General features: G+C 36.4%; 2 protein-coding genes across 3 annotated transcripts in view; one reads left to right on the plus strand and one right to left on the minus strand.

Annotated features, from left to right (window-relative positions):
- Positions 1 to 23174, minus strand: part of MOB3B (MOB kinase activator 3B) — a 283599-nt gene that overhangs the window by 256494 nt on the left and 3931 nt on the right. The window lies entirely within an intron of this gene.
- On the plus strand, positions 16931 to 17533 carry IFNK (interferon kappa). The gene has a single exon (XM_020973019.1). The coding sequence runs from the start codon at positions 16931 to 16933 to the stop codon at positions 17531 to 17533; it is 603 nt and encodes a 200-aa protein (XP_020828678.1).

Consider the following 23174-nt stretch of genomic DNA (forward strand, 5'->3'; position numbering starts at 1 on the left):
ATCTTCTCTGACTTTCCTAATTCCCAATTTCTCCCTCTTCAGAATTTCTTTAACACTAATTGTCAATGTGATTCATTCTACACCTATCAAAAACTGCCTTATCTTTTCATTTTATGTCTTTATTCAACAACTACTTTGTGTGCTCCTGGAAGACAGCCCTTATCTTATATATTTTTTGTATCTGAAATACTCCTACTTCACAGGACTTGGACAAAACATGTGTTCAATAAATATTTGTTGACATATAAATCAAATTCACTTACAATAAATACTATCACAAAGAAATAGCTTTTCATAATAAAAGATTTCTAGGTTCTACTTAGTTTCTACTACTTCAGGCAATTTTCAACAAATTGAAACTCTAATGAAATTTTTGAAAAAACAAACTTGGAATGGTGTTATGTAATTCATTTTAACAAGATTTGATCTACAATACTGTGAAAATGAGCAGTTATATTGAGCTCCCTATGCATCTATTGGAATCCCTTGGAAAGTAATGGTTGCAATAACAGCCACACAATTTGGAAAAACAGCTGCACTAGAGATCATCTCTACAGGGTGATACAGTGGAAAGTGGACCTGGGTTTGGATTCTGGTTCTGCCACTTACTACCTATATGACCTTGGGGAAGGTAGTTAACCCTCTATGGCCTCAGTATTCTAACATGTAAAATTAGGAAGTTGAACCAGATGACCTCTAAGGTTCCCTTCAGTTTTAAATCTATTAACCCTATGATCTCTTACAGGCACACAGCAGCCATGGACAAATGTTCTTACTTCCCTCTCTATCTTTGAAGTGGATTAATTAAATAAGTATGAAATACCTATGAACATACTGTACTGGCCTGGAGTAGAAGTGGTTTTTGAAAATGGAGTTTTTATATATTTTTCCAATAGATTTGGTTCCCTTAAAGGTGCTAGCCTGAAGGAAAAGTTCATGGCAGATTAAAAGGTTACAAAGAGGGTAGTTGTGAGAAGTCATTATTATTGTCATGTCTATCCAAAGTTTGTCTTTGGGAAACAAAAAATAGGTCAAAATGATACTGTAATATGCACTTGGCATAATTAACTGGTCAATACTGTAAAAAGATTCCCAAGGAAACTGTCTCTCTGATGTAGTGTATATTTGCTTCAGAGAAAAATTCAAGCCTCTTTTGATTGAAATTCTAAAAATTTCCTCATAACTGAATGATGAGTTTCTATGCCATGGACCTATTTGGTGATACTCAAAAAAAGTTAAATTCTCAGAACTGAAAAAAAGCACTTAAAGATACCCATAGTTCTAGGCATATTCAAAGTCAGTTCGTTAAGTAAAGAGTTTACTTCCAAGTCAAGTGCTCAAACAACCCCGACAGTACTTTGTGGTGCTCAAAAGGAGAAGATCCCCTCCCTGACACATAGATAGGCATTGAAGCAGGTGTAAGTGGAGGCTTAGAAGAATGCAGGCACTTTGCAGTGTTTTGCTTGGGAGACTGGAATTTAAGCCATCATCACCAGAAGTAATCCACAGTTCACCACTAAATAGTATCTTTGTAACAGAAAATAAGATAAACTACAATATTAATATTCTTCTCCCTTGCAAAAGGCACAGTGGATTAGAGTTCTGGGTCTGGATTAAGGAAGATCTGAGTTCAAGTCCAGCCTCAGACACTTGCTCATGTGACCTGGGGCAAGTCATTTAATCGTTATTTGCCTCAGTTTCTTCAACTATAAAATGGAGATGATAACAGTATGTACCTCCCAGAGCTGCTGTGAGGATGAAACGAGATATTTGTTAAGTGTTTAACAGAGTGCCTGGCATGCAGTAAGTGCTATACAAACACTAGCTGTCATAATTATAAAAATAATAATAATCAGTATTATTATTATTATTATCATCCCATGCACTAAGCCTTTAAGAAGTTTGTTCTATTGGGAGAAAACAACATTAACACAGAATATTCAATACACATGGATATCATATTACTTGTCTTCTCAAAGAGTAGGGGACAGGCTGAAAAGGGGGAAAGAATTTGGAACTCAAAATTTAAAAATGAATGTTAAAAAAGAAAATTCAATACAAAATATATTTAAATTAAATACAAAGTAATTTCTGAAGGATTCATGAATAAGTAAATTCAGATCTATGTAAAATAAATACAAAATTATTTGAAGAGGGGAGAGGTCTAATGGCTGAGAGATCAGGGAAATCTCTTGAAGTAGTCAGAATTTGAGTTGAGTCTTGAAGGGAGCTAGTGATTCCAGAGAAAGAGAACATTCGAGGACTGGAGGGCCATACAAAGGCCCTAAATTAAGGAAAGGAGGGAATGCCCTACATGGGGGACAGCAAATGGTTTTGGTTGTAACATAAAGTCTACAAGATGGAGCAATCAGTACAGAAAGGTAGCCTGCTAAGGGCCAATTAGAGGAATTTGAGTTTTATCCTATAGACAATAGGAAGCCTCTGCAGCTTCCTGAGTAAGGGCATGAACTGGTCAGACCTATGCTTTCAGAATATCACTTTGGCAGCTGTTTAGTTGGCAAATTGCAGAGGAGAGAGAGGCTTTAAGGCAGCAAGATCAATAAGGACACTATTGCAATAGGCCAGATGAAAGATGATATGGGACTAGAGTGGTTGCCTTGTAAGTACAGAGAAGGGGATACATGAAAGAGAGTTTTGGATGTAGAAATGACAAACTCGATGACTGATTAGATATGGGCGGGGGAGGCAAAGTGAAGAAATGATTAAGGATGACTCCTAGGTTGCAAACTCAGACGACTAGAAGAATTAGAGAAAGGAAGCTGGCAGCAAGTGTGAATATAGGAAGAAAAATAATCAGTTTACTGACTTTGATGAGACATCCAGGTAAAGATGTCTAGCAAGCAACTGGTAATACAGGACTAGAGCTAAAGAGAGGGATGAGGGCTGGATTTCAGGGTCATAATTAAAAACATGGAGTTGTAGGACCCTGGAGCTAGCAGTCCTGGGATACACCCATGTATTAGTGGCAACACATAAATGATGATCCGGCATAGGGGCCTAAAAACAATCAGCTAGAGAGGAAGGAAGGGAATCATGACAAAACAGTATTTAAAAAAAAAAGCAGGGAGGAAAGAATATCCAGAAGGAAAAAGAGTGGTCAACAGTTTCAAACACAGCAGAGATGTCAGGAAGAAACTGGCAATAAAACATTCATCAAGTACCTTGAAGAGAATAGTTTCATACAGGTGGTATGGATGGAAGCCAGATTGTAACAGGTTAAAATGAAACTTCCTAAATAATATTGATCTAGTTACCCCAAAAGCTATATATCAGGCAATCATTTACTGTTAACCATGTGCCAGGAATTGTGCTGATCAAAACATATTCATGCCCCTCAAATACCCTAAAACAATAAGCAATATTTTTAAGAAATTTTACAAAACATTTCCAAAATAAAGGTACCAACTTAAGTGTTACGTCTTTATTCAAGGGCCATCTGATATTTCAGGGAAAAAAATCATTTTTGATATCTGTATTTATAGTGTTTCTCATGTTATGCTTATGTGAAACTAACAATCAGAATTTTACAATGCAAAGATAAGGATTTAGAGATCTAGGGAGAGGGGTGGGGAGTTAATACCTTCTGGCAAATGTACATTCAGCCTACACTTGGTGTCCACTATTGAGTGGGTTATGATAAGAATGTATAAATAAAAGTGATACTGGATGGGCAAATATCAATCACAAATTACTATTTACAAACGCACCTGATGTAAATGAATGTACAGCACTATAAATGATGCTATCACAGTTAAAAAAAGCAATACCCAAACAAATTGGCCTTTTATCTATTAAAAAAAAAAGCAACAAAACCAACATATGGCACTTAATTGTGAAGAGTAACCTTTGTGAAAAGGCTGTCATTAGTCAGCATACATGGCCACATATATACACCCAAATGCATCATGATAAATTTACCAAAAGAATAGGGGTATGAATATATGCATTCAATTTCTGCACTAAAGATCAGTAAGAAAGTAAGGTCAATGAGGATAGACAGTTCTTTCTAGGAGTTTGACTATGAAAAGTAGGAAAAGCATAGTTTGAGGGGATGGTAGATTCAAGGGAAGCTATTTTTCTTAAAGACAGAGTTCTCTACAGTGGACAGAGCACAGAGCCCTGGAGTCAGGAAGGTTTGACTTCAAATCTGGCCTCAGATACTTACTAGCTATGTGACCCTGGGCAAGTCACTTAACCCTGTTTGCCTCAAAAAAAAAATCAAGTTTATTTGGGACAGCTAGGTGGCACAGTGGATAGAGCACTGGCCCTGGATGCAGGAGGACCTGAGTTCAAATCCAGACTCAGCACATAACACTTACTAGCTGTGTGACCCTGGGCAAGTCACTTAACCTCACTGCCTAGCCAAAAAACAAAAACAAATAAACAAAAAAAAGACAGAATTCTGCATCTGTCTGTAGACAATAGAAGAGCCAATAGCTAAAGAGAGGATGAAAATGAGAGAGAGATACAGACAGACAAACAGATAGATAAAATGAACACATTTGATGAGACAAAGTCTCTAAAAAGATGGGTATATATGGGATAAAGGGCACAAGAGAAGGGAGAGGCACTGGCAAATTGTAGAGCCATCCAAGACTGCAGCAAGCTTCTAGCACTGTTCCATAATAATGCTAACACTTTCATCAGAGAATGACCTGTCCCCAGGCCACATGGTATCCTGAGAACAGTAGGAAGTCATTCACGCTATTAAGAAAAATCTCAGGGAGAGGATTCTGGGAAGATGGCGGACTAGGTCAGAAAATTCCAAGCTCTCCAGATTTTCCCCACAAACGAGATAATAATAGCACCTCAGAGTGAACATAGAGTGGTAAAAATAAACAAGAGTAGGTGTAGAACAATGGTTCTCCTGGAATAATCAAAGAAGATCTGAAGAAAAATCCCAGTACATGGGTTGGTTCTCGTGAAGAGTAAACACTTCCAGGCTAAGTCCATTTAAACAACAAGGGGCAAGCCCTGAGGTTAGCTGGGTTGGGAGGCTGCCTCAGCCCCAGCCACAGGAATTTTTACCCCTGGGACAGTGAGGGGACTTGGGCAGCTGAGCAGGGCAAGACTGCTGACAAGGAACACCAGACCCAGCTGTGCTGCAGAGATGTGACTCTGAGCAAGAAGGAACCAGCACATGTGAGTGCAAAAGCAGTGGGGTCAGGATGTTGCTGGATGTGGGCCCTTACCTGCTACAAATTTAAAAAAAAAATTAACAGGCAAAGGAGAAAGAATCCAACCACAGAGAATTACTATGGGAATAGAGAAGACTGAGGCTTGTCTTCAGAGTAGGACACTCAAGCAAAGAAATCCTCTTCTACCCAAAGAATAATGTCAAACGGGCACCTGCCCAAAAAGAATTCATAGAGGAACTTTAAAAAGACTTTAAAAATCAAATGAGAGAGATTGAAGAAAAACTAAAAAAGAACAATCCAAGAAAAATAAGATTATGAAAAGAAAGTCAATCAATTAGAAAAGGAGATCTAGAATCATAAGGAAGAAAACAACTCCCTGAAAATCAGAATTGGGCAAGGGGAAGCTAGCAAAGTTATAAGAGATCAAGAAATAATAAAATAAAATATAAAGAATGAAAAAATAGAAGGGAATGTGAAACATCTCATAAGAAAAACAAATGATCTGGAAAACAGATCAAGACGAGAAAACATAAGAATTGGGCTATCTGAAAGGTATGATTTAAAAATTGATACAATAATAAAAAAAAATATTTCAAGAAAATTGTCCTGAAGCAGTTAGGGTTAGAATAAGAGGGGAAAGTAGAAATAGAAAAAAATCCACCATTTACCACCTGAAAAAGATCTTACAAGGAAAACCCACATGAACATCATAGTCAAATTCCGAAACCCCCAGCTCAAAGATAAAATATTACAAGCAAAAAGAAAAAAATAATTTAAATACAGCAGTGCCATAATTAGAATCACACAAAACCTAGCAGCAGCAATGCTAAAACACCACAGGTCTTCGAACATTTTATACTGAAGAGCAAAAGAACTGGGATTCCATCTGAAAATATCATATCTAGCAAAGCTAAGCATAATCCTAAATGAAAAAAATAGACATTTAATGAATTATCAGACTTTCAGGATTTTGTTGGGGAAAAAAAAACCCTAAACTTAGTAGAAGATTTGACATACCAGAGCCAACAGAAATATAAGGTACATACCAAAGACTAGTTACAAGTGATTCAATAAAGACAGACTGTTTACCTTGTAGGTGTGTAAAATAGAAAAAGTAAAATGTATGTCTAAGATTATTAGTAATTGGGTAGGTCGTAAGAAAGATTGAGGTAGACTTAAGCATAATATAATTTTTAAAAAGTAAAACCATTTTGGAAAAGCTAAAAAGAGTAATTATTTTATACAAATGTGGTGTGAGAAGAAGAACCAACACAGAAGAGTTAGATGGGGGAGGAGGGTTGGTAGTTCTGGAAAACTACTTTCATAGGGAATGAGTTTAAGAGAGAACAATACATAGATACCTAGAAGAGTATAAAAACCTTCTAAATTCAAAAAGAAATAAAACACTAAGGGGATAGGGAGGGGGGGAGGAAAAGGGAGGGATTTTTAGACAGAAGGTGTAGGTTAAGTAACAGGAGGGCAAAGTAGCAGGTAGAAGTAAAGCAGGGCAGTCAGGAAGGACAGGAAATAAGAGATACAAACAAACACAAAATAAAGACCAGGAGTAGAATTTATTAGGGAAAAAGGAGCAGGGATGATAATTGTGATCTTGAACAAAGTTAAGGCTAAAATAGATTTAATCAAAAGAGAAAAATAGGGAAACTAAACTATGTGTCAGTCATATTTACCAACATTGTTTTGGACTACTGAAAACGACTAGACAGTAGAATCTTGCTGTGGTCTAGGAAATGATGAGTCAGTGGACTTGGAAAACATATGGAAAGACCTGGACTCAGGAAGGAAGATATTATCCACCCTCAGAAAAACAGAGGATAAATAAGTATAGTAGTCTTACATAGGTACATATGAATGTATATGTCTATATATGACTATGATTATTGATATCTAAGTATACATATGGGTAAGTATATGTATGTATAGGTATGTGTGTGTTAATGGATATATGTATACCTTTGTGTGTAAATGTCTATATATGTATATATGTATGCATGTGTGTATATATATGAGCATAAGTGTATGTGTGTGTGTGTGTGTGTGTGTGTGTGTGTATAAAAATATACATATGTGTATCTACACACAACTATAGCCTTCTGGGGGTGGGAGTGGGGAAGAATGATACTTAAATATTACTTTTCCAAAAGTTATCTTCAGGGGGTGGAGTTATCTTCAAGATGGCGGAGTGAAAGCAGTGACTTGCTTGAGCTGTGGCCAAAACCCCTCCAAATACCTATAAAAAATGGCTGTAAACAAATTCTAAAGGAGCAAAACCCACAAAAATACAGGGTAAAACAAATTTACAGCCCAAGACAACCTGGATGGTTGATTAGAAAGGTCTATCGCACAAGGCTGGGAGAGGAGCGAAGCTCAGAGTGGGCACATACGCAAGGCAGGCCTCAGCAAACCTGGAGCAGGCCTCAGAGGACTGAATCATGGGCAGCTGTGGTGGTTTCCAGACTTCTCAACCCACAAACACCAAAGACAACTTAGAAGGTCAGTGGGAAAAGTTTGTGACTGAGGCGAGAAAGAGAAGTGCTAGCCCCAGTCTCTGAGCTTGGCCCCGGGGTGGCGGCTGCTTCTGGAGCTTCTGGTTCACAGACTGAGGAGGAATCGAGTGGCTGATCAGAGGAGGATTGCAGGGATCTCTCTGCAGGTGCAGGATTCTCTTGCTTTGCCCATGCTTGGATCTGGGTCACAGTTCTGGGTAGTGGCCCTGGGGTGAGGAGGAACACTGGGGTGGTGGAACTTGTAGTGGTGGTACAGAGAAAATCCTCCTCACACTTCTAGAACAGAAAAGAGTGCTTGTGGTCACTCATAGACCAGAGCACAGGCCACGAAGGGAGTAAACATCTTGTCCCTTATCATACCATCTTGGAAGAAGTGAGAATTTACAGGTCCCTAGAAATATCTCTGAAAACAGCTGCACAAAACCCCTGAAGCTTGGGACAGTACATTCTCCACACTGGAAGTAGACCCCTACCTTAACAAAGAGTTTAAAACTCAAGTAATTGGCTGGGATCATGAATAAACAAAGGTCCAAAAAAAGTCAGACCATAGGAATCTTTCTTTGGTAACAAAGAAGATCAAAATATACAACCAGAAGAAGACAACAAAGTTAAAGCTCCTACATCCAAAGCCTCCAAGAAAAATATGAATAAGTCCCAGGCCATGGAAGAGCTCAAAAAGGAGTTTGAGAAACAAGTAAGACAAGCAGAGGAAAAACTGGGAAGAGAAATGAGAGTGATGCAAGAAAATTATAAAAAAAACAAGTCAACAGCTTGCTAAAGGAGACCCAGAAAAAAAAATGAAGAAAATAACACCAAAAGTTACCTTCACATAACAGAAAATGCAGAGCTAGGTTTGGGCAGCAACCCTGGAAATTTCATGGCAATACACAATACAAAACTCTGATCATGCCACAGCATGTTAGCTGAATGCTTCTTCTTTCCAACTTAATGAAAAAACACTGTTATACATAGGCTTATTTCCAAACTGACACAGTAATACAAAGAAACTCACTCACACTGTCCCCACTGGCTACCCAAATTGTTGTCAGAAAACATTTTTTCCCCACACTCTGACTCATCAAGATGCTGGGCTTAACATTATAAGGCTTAGAGTAAATATTAAAGTCACCTTTCTTCCAAGCAATATCTTTCCAGTTAAGCATAAGACACAAGCTATAGTAGAAAAAACCAGAAGATTTGTAGTTAGTCAGAGGACCTGAGTCTCTTGTCATTGCTGTCTCTTATTTTCAGTGTGACTTTAGGCAAGTCACTTAGCTTCTCAGTTTGCTATGTATAAAATGAAAGGCTTGGACAATAAAATGGACCACCAGGGGGACATGAGTTCAAATCCGGCCTCAGACACATAACACTTACTAGCTGTGTGACCCTGGGCAAGTCACTTAACCCCATTGCCTAGACAAAAAAAAAATGGACCACCTCAGGATAACGTCTTTAATTACATAAAATATATAGGATTGCCAAGAAAATTAATTATGCTGAAATATAGTGATCAAAAAATAATAATTCACAGGCCTCCTGAAATCCATCCATGGATCCCTTGATGTGGGGGGGAAGGGGTCCTCTGTGCCTCAGATTAAATATCTCTCATCTAGATCAACTTATCCATCAATGATCCATTATTTTATTGGTACACATACTCCCTCCACTAATGCAGATCATAACTCATGTCTCCACAGATGGCTTGCATTTACATGTGATAAATTCATTACCTATAATCAACTTAATGACAAGCTTCTCCAAACTTAGTGTGGTTGGTACTCAAACACAGAGTTTTACAGTTATCAGTCCATCACCAGGGCCCATACTAGATATACACACTAAAAAATTCCACTTAAATTAAATAAATATTAATCAGAGGATTACAGGTCTAGAGATGGAGGGGACTTTTAATGTCATCTAATCCAAACCTCTCCATTTTACAGATAAAAAAACTAAGCCCTGTGTTAAATGTCTTTAAGTGACTTGCCCAAGGCCACATATGCATTAAATCAGAGAGGGATGTAAATCCAGGTCCTCTTACTCCAAAGCCAGCCTCAGATCAAACATTTGACACTTACTAGCTGTGTGACCCTGGACAAGTCACTTAACCTCAATTGCCTCACAAAAAAAAAAACAAAAGCAAAAAAATCCAAAAAACTAAAGTTCTATATAAATTCAAATATTTGTATGACAAAACATTGATATAAGCCTTCTTACCTACTTAGTGTCTTTAAAAAATAATCAAGACAATTTATAAACACTGACTAAAAACAAAAATAATGAATCTAAAAACAAATAATGTTTTACAGACTAATAAGGGAGTTAGAATTTTCAGCTTCATACAAAAATGTGAAGCATAAGCGTCAGTCAATTCAAAGGAAAAAAAACCATCTTCACGTTTGTGAATAATTTAAATAATTTAAAATAAATATTTTAAAGATATTTATCCTTGACAAGGGGATACTTCCCTGGCCACTGTGCAATCCACTAAAATCATTTCTTCCCGAAACTGAAAACACTCTCAGGATGTGGTCTTGTAAGAACTGCAGCTATTCACTATAGCCATTGAGAGGGATTATTCTGGTATGTGACATCTTTCAACATAGTATTCAAACTTTTCACTACTGTTCAGAAGGAGAAAGTCCCACAAAAATAAAAGAAAGTTGCAGACAGGTTAATAGTACACCACATGAACGTGGAGATAGTTCCATTAAGCACAGATAGCTGCAGAGGTTTAATTGTTGTCTGTTTTAAATACTAACTCTATGTTGTCTGTTTTAAATGCTAACTGTATCAGTTTAAATTCCTTCCTTTCAGGGGTTAACTTCTAACATAGAGGAAGTGTGTTATAGTAAACATCCCACTTCAAATACCTAGATACATAAAAGAAGAGAAAAGTCTCTCAGGAAAACCACCTGAGGGATATCCATGAAACTTACTGGAGGATATATTGCACATTTCTACAAAGTCTCCAGGTTTCTCAAAGATGTAATATTGACTCAGAGAAGAAGCACTACCTGTGTGATCCTGGAGGGGTCACACCCTCTCTGAGCCTCAGTTTCCTCATCTGCAAAATATGAGTAATAATAACATTTAGTTCACAGGGTTGTTATGAAAATGAAATGTAAAATTTAAAGTATGGTATAAACACTGAATATCATATGACAAAAAAATTGACATAATAAACTGTATTCTATGGCCAACCATTGACACCATGAAAAAGAATAGCTTTTTCCAAGAATGTTTTCTTAGCATCCTAATAATGCAATAACCACAGAAGCAGAGACAAGATGGTGGAGTAAAGGCAGGGACTTGCCTGAGCTCTCCCCAAACCCCTACAAATACCTTTAAAAAATGACTCTAAACAAATTCTAGAGTAGCTGAGCTCACAAAAAGACAGAGTGAGACAAATTTTCAGCCCAAGACAACTTGGAAGATCAGCAGAAATGGTCTGTTGCACCAGGGTGAGATAGGAGTGCAGTTCAGTGCAGTCCACACCAGCACAGGTCAGGCTCCAGCAAGCAAAGAAGCAAGAAAAAGCTTTTACAGTGGAGGGGAGGAAAGGGTTGGGGAAGGCAGAAGGCAGAGAATCTGGAACTCAATTTTTTGAAAATGAATGCTAAAAATTGTTTTTACATGTAACTGGGGAAAAATAAACATAAAATACTAGAGGAAAAAATAATTTAATTACCATTCATAATACCTTGTATGAAGAAGCACGATAGCAACTGTATATAAGAAGCATCAACTATGTGCCCTAGGTAGATACCAACCAACCACAGCTGTCTCTGGACCACACAAAGTGGTCCAAGCATACCCAAATAAAAGTACAACCATACTTAACTGGTATTATAAAAATCTAAGTAAGACCAGAAATACGTAGTGAACATTCTCCCCTTTCTAGAAAAAACTTTTACTAGTAGAAGAGATACATCAATAGTGATGTTATGAAAAGAACACAGGGTTTAGAGTCAGAAGGCATTGACTGCATTCTTGACTATGCCACTATTGATTCTCAGTTTCCTCATCTGCAAAGTGCTAATGATATCATCCACCCTTCCTACCCAACAGTGTTGCAAACTTTCAAGTACTACACATTATTATCATTTATACAAATAGGATGTTGAGGTAAAAAATATTAGTGTTAAAACCATGATCTCCAAAGCCCTGACTTTTTCATACTCAATAATCCTTCCACAGGGGGAAAAAAGAATTACAATAATGATTGATCTCTATACTGTTAAGTGAACAGTCTCATTGTCCACTCTTTTTCCAAAATAGCCAGATTTTCACCAAGATGAAATACTATTAAAATAGGATTAAGTAGAAATGAAGGAGACAGTCAGGGGACAGGATGATAATGGGAACTTAACATGGAGGGATAGGGGAAGCAGAGGACAAAAAGAAAACTGCAGTGTGGATATTTGCTACACAAATCTCTCCCATTAAGGACCAGAGAAGGGGTTCTTCTTGGGGAAACACTAGATAGAATATCTAAATGGATAGAAAGTTTTATAATCACTAAGATCATGATTAAACACATTTGTGAGGGGCTCAATATCCCCCTTTGGACCCCACCAAAATAAACATATATTTCTTCATGAGATGAGTAATATGGATGATAAGTATATTAGTGTTACACAGGTTTGAAACTTGTCTTCTAAGATTCAGTAATAATAAATCTCACCTATAATAGCCCAAAACCCCATAGCTTAATCACTGCTGTACTGTCTAGACTCTAATGTCTCATCTACGTCTTATCAAGCCATCAGTGCCGAGCCCATCAACCATTACTATTCATCCATTCACATGGACCTCATTCAGTTCTGGCCAAAAAAGGATAGTAAATGTGGAGGCAAAAGTAGATGGGACAGCATGTAAATGCTTATTTAAAAAAATTTTGTTAAATAAAATTAAAGTGCGGGTAAGGGAAACTACAACTAACAGCAACACATGTTAATATACAGCCTACTAAATTGCTCATTCACCCAACAAATATTTATTGATCACCTACTTATCAATTCAACAAGTATTTTATTAAACACCCATGTATCAGACACTGACCTAGGCAATGGGAATACAACAACAAAAACAACAGTCTCTGTCTTCCTCCCCTCAAGATCTTACATTCTGCCAGTAGAATTTTGTAACATTTTATTTTCTCTAGTCCAAAGATGGTAGCTATGTGGCACAAAGGATAGAGTGCCAGGCCTGAAGTCAGAAGACGCATCTTACTGAGTTCAAATCTGGCCTCAGACACTTCATTAGCTGTGGGACCCTGAACAAGTCACTTAACTGTTTGCCTCAGTTTCTCAACTATAAAATGAGCTAGAGATAGAAATGGCAATCTACTCCAGTATCTTTGCCCAGAAAACCCCAAATGGGGTCACCATGAGTTGGACATGACTGAAAAACAATGAACAACAGAGTATATGAGAGGGAGTAACATGTAACCAGCCTAGAAAAATAGGAGTGAGGAATCAGGGCTCCTAATCCCAGTTTAACCACTAACAAACTATGTGGATGATCTTGGGCAAGTTACGAGCTACTCTGAGCCTCAGTTTCCTCATATGTAGAATGAAAGGTTTGGCCAGAATTTCTAACATCTCTTCCAGTACAAAAATTTTATGTTTCTAAGAAGATTCACATTCATCTTTCAAATACTCTTGCCTTAATTCTTTATTATATATAGGCATGAAGGCTTCAGGAAAAATATAAGTAGTCTGAAATGATCATTGGGAAGCAAACACAAGAGAAACCATCTTTCCTTCAATATTCAACATCTACTATGTGCAAAGTACTGAGCTTGTCACTTAAGCATCAATAAATACTTACTAGTGATACACAAATATCAAGAAGTAGGCATTGCTATAAGAATGTCTGAAGTTATTAAAAAATGCTATTTTTATTCATATGACAAAACCCTCTCTGCCTTATTTTTAGGATAAAACTGACCAACATATTGGGACAGAGGGCAGATTACTAATTACAAGGCTAAATTGTAGAAATATGGAAACCGTACTTCTGTTCAAGGCCTACTCTGCCATTTTGCTGCCATGTAGAAATAGCACTTCATTTTTGAAGGCTGTGTCAATAAAGCACAAGTTCTGGGAGGTTCTACCAACTGGAAAATATTTTAAGTGATGAACTTGTATGTCTACTATCCAAGATCCTGCCTAGTTAAGTTCTATGATAATCAGCACCAGGTAAGCTATGATAGAGTTTTTTAGTCATCACATCTTTCAAAGACCATCTACTAAGTTACAACAGTCTTCCAATCTTCACTGGTGAAGGTGGCATCCACAATCAAAAAAGAACATAGAGATCTTTGAGGTGTTGAAATTAATAGAGACAGCAGTGAGCCCCAGGAATTCCAACACTGACTACTACTGGAAGTCAAAATTTTCAAAATTAGCAGAGCTGCTAAAAACCTGACTAATGTAAGAGGTGTGAATTTTAAGTAATTTTTTTTCAGCATACAAGGTTTTTCTTCTTTCTTCTTCATTTGCAAGTCTTCAAAAGATCTTATGATTTCACAATTAAGGTAGCTTTGTTGTTTGCCAGGAAGAAAACTATAGGAGAAATGCAATGGATTTTGAGGAAGAAGAATAAAAATCTTCTTTTGAAGGTGGGAGGAGGAATACAGAAGGGGAAGGACTGAATAAGAGCATGAAGAGAGTATCTGAATAAATGCAACTAGTTCCTATCCTTAAGGAGTTCAATTTAAGATAACTCATTGAAATCATCCTGCAAAATTGGGATCAACTTAAAAAAACCTTACAGTGTAATGTATCTTTGAAGAGAAAACAATTACTGGTGTTATATTAAAATCAACAATAACTATCAGCCAGTAGACTATGGTCCATCCATAATCTATTTATTCAAAGTCTCCTTGAGCCTGGTCTCCAATCAATGCTCAACAAAGTCTATATCTATTTTGTATTTTCTCATTTAGGAACATGGTGTTTTCCCCAAAAGAAGGTAAGTTCCTTGAAGTCAGAAACTTACTTTTTTTTGTTTTGTTTTTGTATCCTCAAACCCTACCTGGGGAGTATGGCTTGAAGACATGGAACCCAAGTCTTTAAAGAACTGAAAATTCTTTCAAAAGAATTGAAAATTGCTCTCAGAGAGAGCAATGAATATTGTGTGTATGTTTAGTAATCAGCAGGCTAAAATATATAAGAAACAATAGGTGTCACAGATTTCATCCAGAAAATATATGCCAAAAGAGGAAATGGGCTTGGGATGGTTCTACAGCAAGGGTGAAGGATACTTGGTAGACAGACACATAATCCACTAGTATCCTACTGATGTCAGGAAAAGGAGAGAAAAGTGTCGCCAATTTGGATATGGATAACAGTTGCATAGGATGGGCAGGCTTTCAATTAGCATTATAAGAAAGAACATATGAGAAAGAATACTAGTTCTGCAGGCAGGTCTAAATTCCATCTCTGACATTTACTAAGCAGAGCAAGGTAGAGTGGAAAGAGTGTCAGTTCTGTTAACAGTGGCCTTAGGTTCAAATCTAACCTTTGGCACTACCTGTAGTACCTTGAGCAAATCACTTAGCTTCCTTGGGCCTCAGTTTTCTCATCTGTAAAATTTAGGGGTTCCTTCTAGCTTCAGACTTAAGATTCTACCCAAAATAAATGATATTACCAACCGATTTGAGTACTCCAAATATTTTGCATAGTATGTGCCATGTAAAAGATGAATAACAAATGCCTAGTAAATGAATCACATTTGTGGAAATGTACTTACTGGACAATGTCAATAATTATTCCAAAATATTATATTCAATAATTCAAATTTTAAAACATTTATTATGTACTTATTGTGGGCAGAGAATAGTGTACAAAAAAATAAAAATGAAGGCTTATTGATGAAGAAGATGATGGTTACAAGGAGTGATTAGGATAACTTTCTCCTTGTAAAATAATCCATTTCCTTTGGGTGTATGCCGAAGAATGAGAATCAAGATAAAAAGGTTAAAACATCCAATAGGAAGCCATTTCCATAAACACAGGGACATCTTTTCCCAGATGAATTAGTCCCTCTAAAACTCAGTCTCCAGAGTGAAAATGTCTTTGTTAGGCAAAATCCCCAAGCAGGAGGGAAAACTATAAAACCCCAGTGTTTTGAACTATCTAGAATAAAGACTGGGGGAGGGGCTGGAAAAAGGAGACTGGGAAAGACAAAGATAGAATACTTTAAGGGAAGTCACTAAGTAAATAAAAAAGAAATATATCCCTCAATCTTTTTACATATTTGAGTGCCAACTAAGGTTGAAAAACCCTTACTAAGTTCTCAAGAGAAAGCAGGAGAGAGGGATATAATGATGGCATCATTGGCTGCATTGATTTAGTTTTCATTGAATACAAAACTTTTAAAAGAGTCGAAATGTTTGTTATACACCACAGAATATAAGCTACTATTTCAAAAGCACCACCTTAACACACCTCAATAACAGACAAATCAAAAGACCTGGGCCCTAGGCCAGGTTCTGTCAAGAACTAGCTATGTAACCATTTTAGGCCTCAATTTCATTTATAAAACAAGTCTATTGAATCAGATGATCTGTAAAATCTGCCTTTGACTCTAAAGTCCTAGGATTTTAAAATCTGCCGTCATCCTCTTCTTCCTTCCCATTGTCCTTCTTCTTCCTTCCTAAGATTGAACTCAATTAAGTAAAGGAGAAAAATATTTGAATATAGAAGATAATTATAAAATTTTAAGAAAAATAAAACAAAATTCTTGATAATCTAGTAACCCCTAAAGTAATAAAATCATAATGAGGTCAGTTGTTGACATCATTTATAAATGGGTATTTGGACACGTGGGCATAAGAAATTTATTTTAAAACAGTTAAAACTTAGCCCTTTTTACAGATGATTTTGTGCCTAATCACATTTTTTTTTGCACTGAAAGTCCCTGGATCAATCTACTTAAGATGATTCTATAAGCTTAGAAGTATAGATCATCTAGGATACTAAGGCAACAAAAATAGTAATACTTTGCTCATTTTTTCACAACTAAAAGTCTCTGATAAGATTCCTAGAAGTCAATGTGTAAGTCATTCAAAGTCAAAAGCCTCAAAGGCATAGGAAAAGGGGTAAACACTATGAGCTATAAAATGACGAATGAAAACTCCTCCTGCTGAATAAATTCAGGTATATAAAGGAACAAGTCAGTGCCAAACTCACAAATACCTTTTAAAGATTTTAAAGTTTTGACAAGTACTGTGTCATGTCCAACATCCAAAAATGTTTAAAGTCTGCATACTTCTTTTTGTTGGTCATCAGCGTCTCCTCTCTGGACTGCAATTTACTTTATTCCTATTTAAGAAACGTCAACTGGGAAGCCATGATACTTCTGAGCAAGATGAACAAAGAGTTTCCTCGCAAATGTCTAAGTATAAGGATGGATTTTGAATTTTCCCAGGAGCTTCTACCACCTGACCAATCTCTGAAGGATGTTAAGATAGTCATCTATGAGATGTCCCAACACATCTTCAACATCTTCAGTCAGAATTATCCCCCACACACTTGGGAAGTCGAAAATATTCAAAAAATTCAAATTGGACTTGATCAGCAAATTGAGTATCTACAAAAATGCTTGGAGGAAGATGAGAAAGAAAAGGAGGAGCTGGAGAAAGAGGTAGAAGATGAAATTAGTTACTCAGGACTTGCTATCCTCCAGCTGAACAACCTGGAACTGAAGAGATATTTCAAGACAATAGGGAGTTTCCTAAAAGAGAAGAAGTATAGCCACTGTGCATGGGAAATAGTCCGACTGGAAATGAGAAGATGTTTCTACATACTTCAGAAACTCATATCACAACTCAAATAATAAGGTACCTTTTAAAAGAAAAATCCTTTTTTCCCTCCAAAAATTACACTTTTTACATTTTAGAAGTTCATTATTTTAACAACTGCTGCTTCCTCTTGTAATATACTGTACATCTATCTTTAGTTCTACTTAGCATATGTGTGCCCTTTGCCATCCATTCAATGTCTAGACTTGTATGGCCAGTCCAAAGATCACAGCATTTAATTACTTGAGGGGTCATTTATAATCACTCTTCTCAATGATTACTCTTCTGCCCAATTCTGCTTTTTCTTCTTCAAGACTGAAACTAATTAAGTAAAAAGGGGAAATATTTGAATATAGAAGATAATTCTAAAAATTTCAGGAAAAAAAACCACAAAATTCTTGAGAGACCGATAATCTTTAAAATAATAGAAGTAAGGATGATCCCCACTGTTGACATAATTTATAAAGGATATTTGGACATGTGGACATGAGAAACAAATTTTAAAAGAGCTTAAGTTTAGCCCATTTTTAGTTGACTGTGGGGCCTATTCATATTTTTTTTGGGGGGGAATATCTTACTTGAAAGTCCCTGGAACAATCTTCTCAGTAACTAGTCCTCACAAACAAGTGAGAAATATGGGGAAGGTAGTAAAGAAGGGTTAGTTACTAATATATTTCTTTATATATGCCTCAACATAAGTTTAAAAAACAGTAGTATTTCTATCTTCTGTTCTCCTCTTTATTTCACCCTTTCCTTTCTCCACATTTTTACAAGGTCTCACTCCCTTTGCCCTGTTTGAAACCCACTGAACACTTAAGCAACAATCATGTGTTGTCAAATCTGACACTTCAGCTCATTAATCCATTTTGCTCAAATTTTACAATCTATCAAAATGTCTTAATTTCCATGAAAAACATCTGGAGGAAAAAGACTTCCTTTCTCTTTCCATGGAGAGACTGATGGCTGACATTTTTGAACCATGTGTGTCCAAGCTACAGCTATGTGTAGTATTCTGAAGCCAAGTGAAGGGAGCAATATGTATCATTTCCCTTCTCTTGCACTTCACTTCTGAAAATTACTGATGGAGGGGAAAAAAAAACACCAAAACACAAGAAACATAAAATCTGAGAAGCACTAAGTCATAAAGAAACAAAATGAAAAGAGGTGCCACTCAGAGCTAAAAAGGCCCAGGTTCAAGATTCCTATCTAAAACAACTAGTTTTTGATGTTAGATAAGTCACTTTATCTTTCTAGGCCTCAGTTTCCTAATCTGTGAAATCAGGGAGCTGAACTAGATAAATAATTTCTAAGATCCTTTCAAGTTCTAACATTCTGTGATTTTCTGAGTACAGTCTGAAAACAGAAATAGCATGGTTTTCTATGAAAATTATTCCAAACTGTAAAGTTTCTGTAATGCCTTAAGGGAAACGTCTTAATGTCTCATATTTACTGGACAGGCAAGAAAAAAAGTTATTTATACCAGAAAAAGGAAAACCTCAAAAAAAAAAAAGTAAAAGATAAAGCAGGGGCAGCTAGGTGGAGCACTGGCCCTGGACACTGTGTGACCATGGGCAAGTCACTTAACCCCAACTGCCTTACCAAAAACAAACAAACAAAAAAGTGAAAGAAAAACTTGAAGAGAACACCTAGAAATGAACAACTATAGGTATTTATATTATAATATGCTAACTGGAACAGTGGATAAAGTGCTAAATGAGGTATTAGGAAAATCTGAATTCAAATCTGAATTTCCATACTTATTAGCTATGTGACCCTGAGCAAGTCATTTAACCTCTGATTAATTTTCCTCACCTGTAAAATGAAGATAAAAATAGTTTCTATCTCCCAGAGTTGTTGTGAGGACCAAATGAGATATTATTTGTAAAGCGCTTTGCAAATCTTAAAGCGCTAAGTACATGCTAGCTGTTGTTATTGTTGCTGTTGTTACTAGTATTTTATTTTGGGAAATTTAGGAAACATTTACCTAACACAAAAGCAGTGTTTTCCACTAACTAACTTTCATCCCGAATGTTTGAAATCTGCGATTAAATGTTTAAGGCAATATAAAGATCTTGGCACTGGGAATCCTAAATATGATACTTTTCTTCTGTTTCCTTCTTCTGTGAAGTAGAAAGTTAAGCCAGGATTTAGGAAATTATCCATCATGAATAAATCAAGCCAAACAGTTTTTCTTTCTTATTATTTGGTTTCATTTTGCCTAAGTTATCTAAATGACTGAGTAGGCACACTACTATTACGGTCTACCTGTGTAGCCACTGCCTGCAATAATTTACCACCTAGTTAATTAGATTTTTGTCTTGCTTAACATCAGAGAACAGAACTGGGACCAAATGATGCGTTTAAAACTAAATATTTCGAGCTGATCGGTGAAATAGATTAGGTACACAAGACACACTAGTCAATGACTATAGTAATCTACTGCTTGATAAAGCCAAAGACTCCAGCTTTGTCTATCTGACAAAAATTGCTGGGGAAACTGGAAAGCAATATGGCACAAACTGGGCTCAGGGGTGGGGAATCTGAAGCCATACATGGCCTTCTAACTCTTCGGGTGTGGCCTTTTGACAGAGTCCAAGTTTTACAGAATAAATCTTTTTTATTAAGGGGATTTGTTCTGTGAAGTTTGAATTCACTTGAGGACATAGAGGCCACAGATTCCTCACCTCTGCTGGGCATAGACCAACACCTTACAACCTTATACCAACATAAGGTCAAAATGGAGACATGAGTTAAACATAAAGGGTGATACCATAAACAAATTAGGAGAACAAGGAATAGTTTACCTGTCAGATCTATGGAGAAGAGAATTTATGACCAAACAACAGATAGAGAACATTATGAAATGCAAAATGGATAACTTTGATTACATTAAATTGAAAAGGTTTTGCACACATAAAGCCAATGCTACCAAGATTAGAAGAAAAGCAGAAAGATGGGAAAGAGTTTTTACTGCCAGCATCTCTGATGAAGGCCTCATTTCTCAAATATACAGACAACTGAGTCAAAGTTATAAAAAAACAGGTCATTCCCCAATTGATAAATGGTTGAAGAATATGAACAGGCAATTTTCAGATGAAGAAATTAAAGCTACTTATAGTTACATAAAAAATGCTCTATATCACTACTCATTAGAAAAATGCAAATTAAAACAACTCTAAAGCACCACATCACACCTAGCCAATTAAATAATATGATAAAAAAAGGAAAATGATAAATGTTGGAGAAGATGTGGGAAAACTGAAACACTAATGCATTGTTGGTGGAGTTGTAAACTGATCTAACCATTCTGGAGAGCAATTTGGAAATATGCCTGAAGGGCTAAACTGTGCATACCCTTTGATCCAGCAATATTACTACCATTCTGTGTCCCAGAGATCATAAAAAAATGGGAAAAGGACCCACATGTACAAAAATATTTACAGCAGCTCTTTTTGTGGTATAAAGAAGTGGAAACTGTGGGATGCTCATCAATTGGGGAATGGCTGAACAAGTTGTAGTATATGAATGTAATGGAATACTATTGTGTGATAAGAAATGATGAGCAGGCAGATTTCAGAATTGATGCTGAGTGAAGTGAACAAAAGCAGAACACTGTACACAGTAACAACAACACTGTGTGATGATCAATTTTGATGGACTTAGCTCTTCTCAGCAATACAATAATGTAAGACAATTCCAAAAGACTCATGTTGGAAAATGCTATCCACATCCAGAGAAAGAACTATGGAGTCTGAATGCAGATCAAAGCATACTAATTTCTATTTTTCATTTGTTTTTTTTTCTTTCTCATGGTTTTCCCCCTTTGTTCTGATTCTTCTTTCACAACATGACTAATGTGGAAATATGTTTAATATGATTGTACATGTATAGCCTATATCAGATTGCTTGCTGTCTTGGGGAAGGGGGAGGAAGAAAAAAATTTGGAACTCAAAATCTTGTAAAAGTCAATATTGAAAACTATCTTTACATGTAATTGGAAAAAATAAAATACTATTAAGTGGAGGGAAAAAGAAAAAAAAAGATTTTGAGCTGGAAAGGATCTTGGAGGTCATCTAGTACAAACTACTGATTTATGATGTGTTTCTTGAATGGAATGCATAGAAAATACTCTGTAAGTCCAAAATAACTAATAGATGATAATAGAAATAAATCATAAATTCTTGAAGACAAAATTGTACCTTATTTATTTCCCTATACCTCTCAACACCTACCACTACCTTGCAGTAGAAGGTGCCATGTAAATATCTGTTAACTACTGAATGAATGAATGAATATTTTTTAAATTCACATTGTGTTACTTCAACTAATTTCCAAAAGTAAGCTCATCCTTTCATATATTTAGCTGTAGAAACAAAAGCAGGACAAATTATTTGGAAAAGTGAGGAGACTAATACCCAGAAAAGTTAGGCTCTTGCACTGGTAGCTAGTAGCAGAACTAGGATTTTAATTCATGTCCTCTGACATCAAATGCTGGACACTCTGGAAGTTGTGGGGTTTTCAGGTCAATATAAGAAAATCTTTCCTTAGTGGAGAAAGTGCTAAATTTGGCACTGGGTTCACATCATGCTTGCCACATTCTACCAGTTGTGTGAGCATGGGCAAGTTATATAACCTCTGTCAGACTCAGTTTCCTCATTTGTAAATTGGAGATATTATCTGCAATATCTATGGTATTTTTTGTGATATTGTTGCTAAGTTTTAATGAGATAATGGAAAGTAAAGTGCTTTGCAAAGCTTTAAAGAGCTACTATCTGCTGCTACTAACAATAATTAAAGCTGTCCCAAAGTAGAATAGGCTTGTCCCTTGTGGTAGTAAGTTCCCTGGCACAAGAGGACTTATAAGGGAAAATCAGGGGACACTTTTCAGGGATATTGTAGCTGGGATTTATGGTTTGAATTTGATGACTTTAAGGTCCCTGTCTGAAGTTCAACGAATTTGTGAAATGCTATTTCTCCATCTTTTTCAGAAACGTCCACCTTCAAGCAAGGATCAAACACAGAAAATGTATCTCTGTGGAGGATTCCAAAGGGAAGGGAATTTACTTGCTGCAATCACTAGAATTTTTCTGGTAGAGATTATGTGCAAACTTCTCAACTATATACTTTTTTACCCCGTTTAGCATAATATGTACAAGCTTAGATTGTCTGCACATGAGGCACACCATGCATAGGAAGTCCTAGACTCAACAGTCTGGGTCAAGAAGTTAAAAAGAAAAATGAAGGAGTACAAAGCAAGCAAACAGAAGAAGAAAACAACAGGGTGAATTAGTGCACAACTCATTCAGCAAAAACAAATTAATCTACAGATAGTATTGTCTAAACTTAAATATTGTCTAAACTACAGTTTGCAGTTAGAAGCTCTGATATCTTCTGGAGACATTTCCTGGATTCACAAACTAAGTATGAAGTACAGAATGACTGTTCTTCAGGGATTTCTCTAACAGTGTCATTGTCTCTTGAACCACTCTCCTCACAGATGTCAGTGCTTCTGATTTGTGTAATTTACAATTACAATTTTCCTAAGTGTAAGTAAAATAGTGTAGGAGCAAATATAGAATTGGCCAAGAATTTCAATAATTTATAGCCATCAGAATTGTTCGTGGGATATGAAAGGAAGTCATACTATGCTTTTGTCTTCCACTATACTTATGCCAT

The sequence above is a fragment of the Phascolarctos cinereus genome, unplaced genomic scaffold (assembly GCF_003287225.1).
Source record: "Phascolarctos cinereus isolate Bilbo 61053 unplaced genomic scaffold, phaCin_HiC Scaffold_4;HRSCAF=312, whole genome shotgun sequence".
Lineage (NCBI taxonomy): Eukaryota > Metazoa > Chordata > Mammalia > Diprotodontia > Phascolarctidae > Phascolarctos > Phascolarctos cinereus.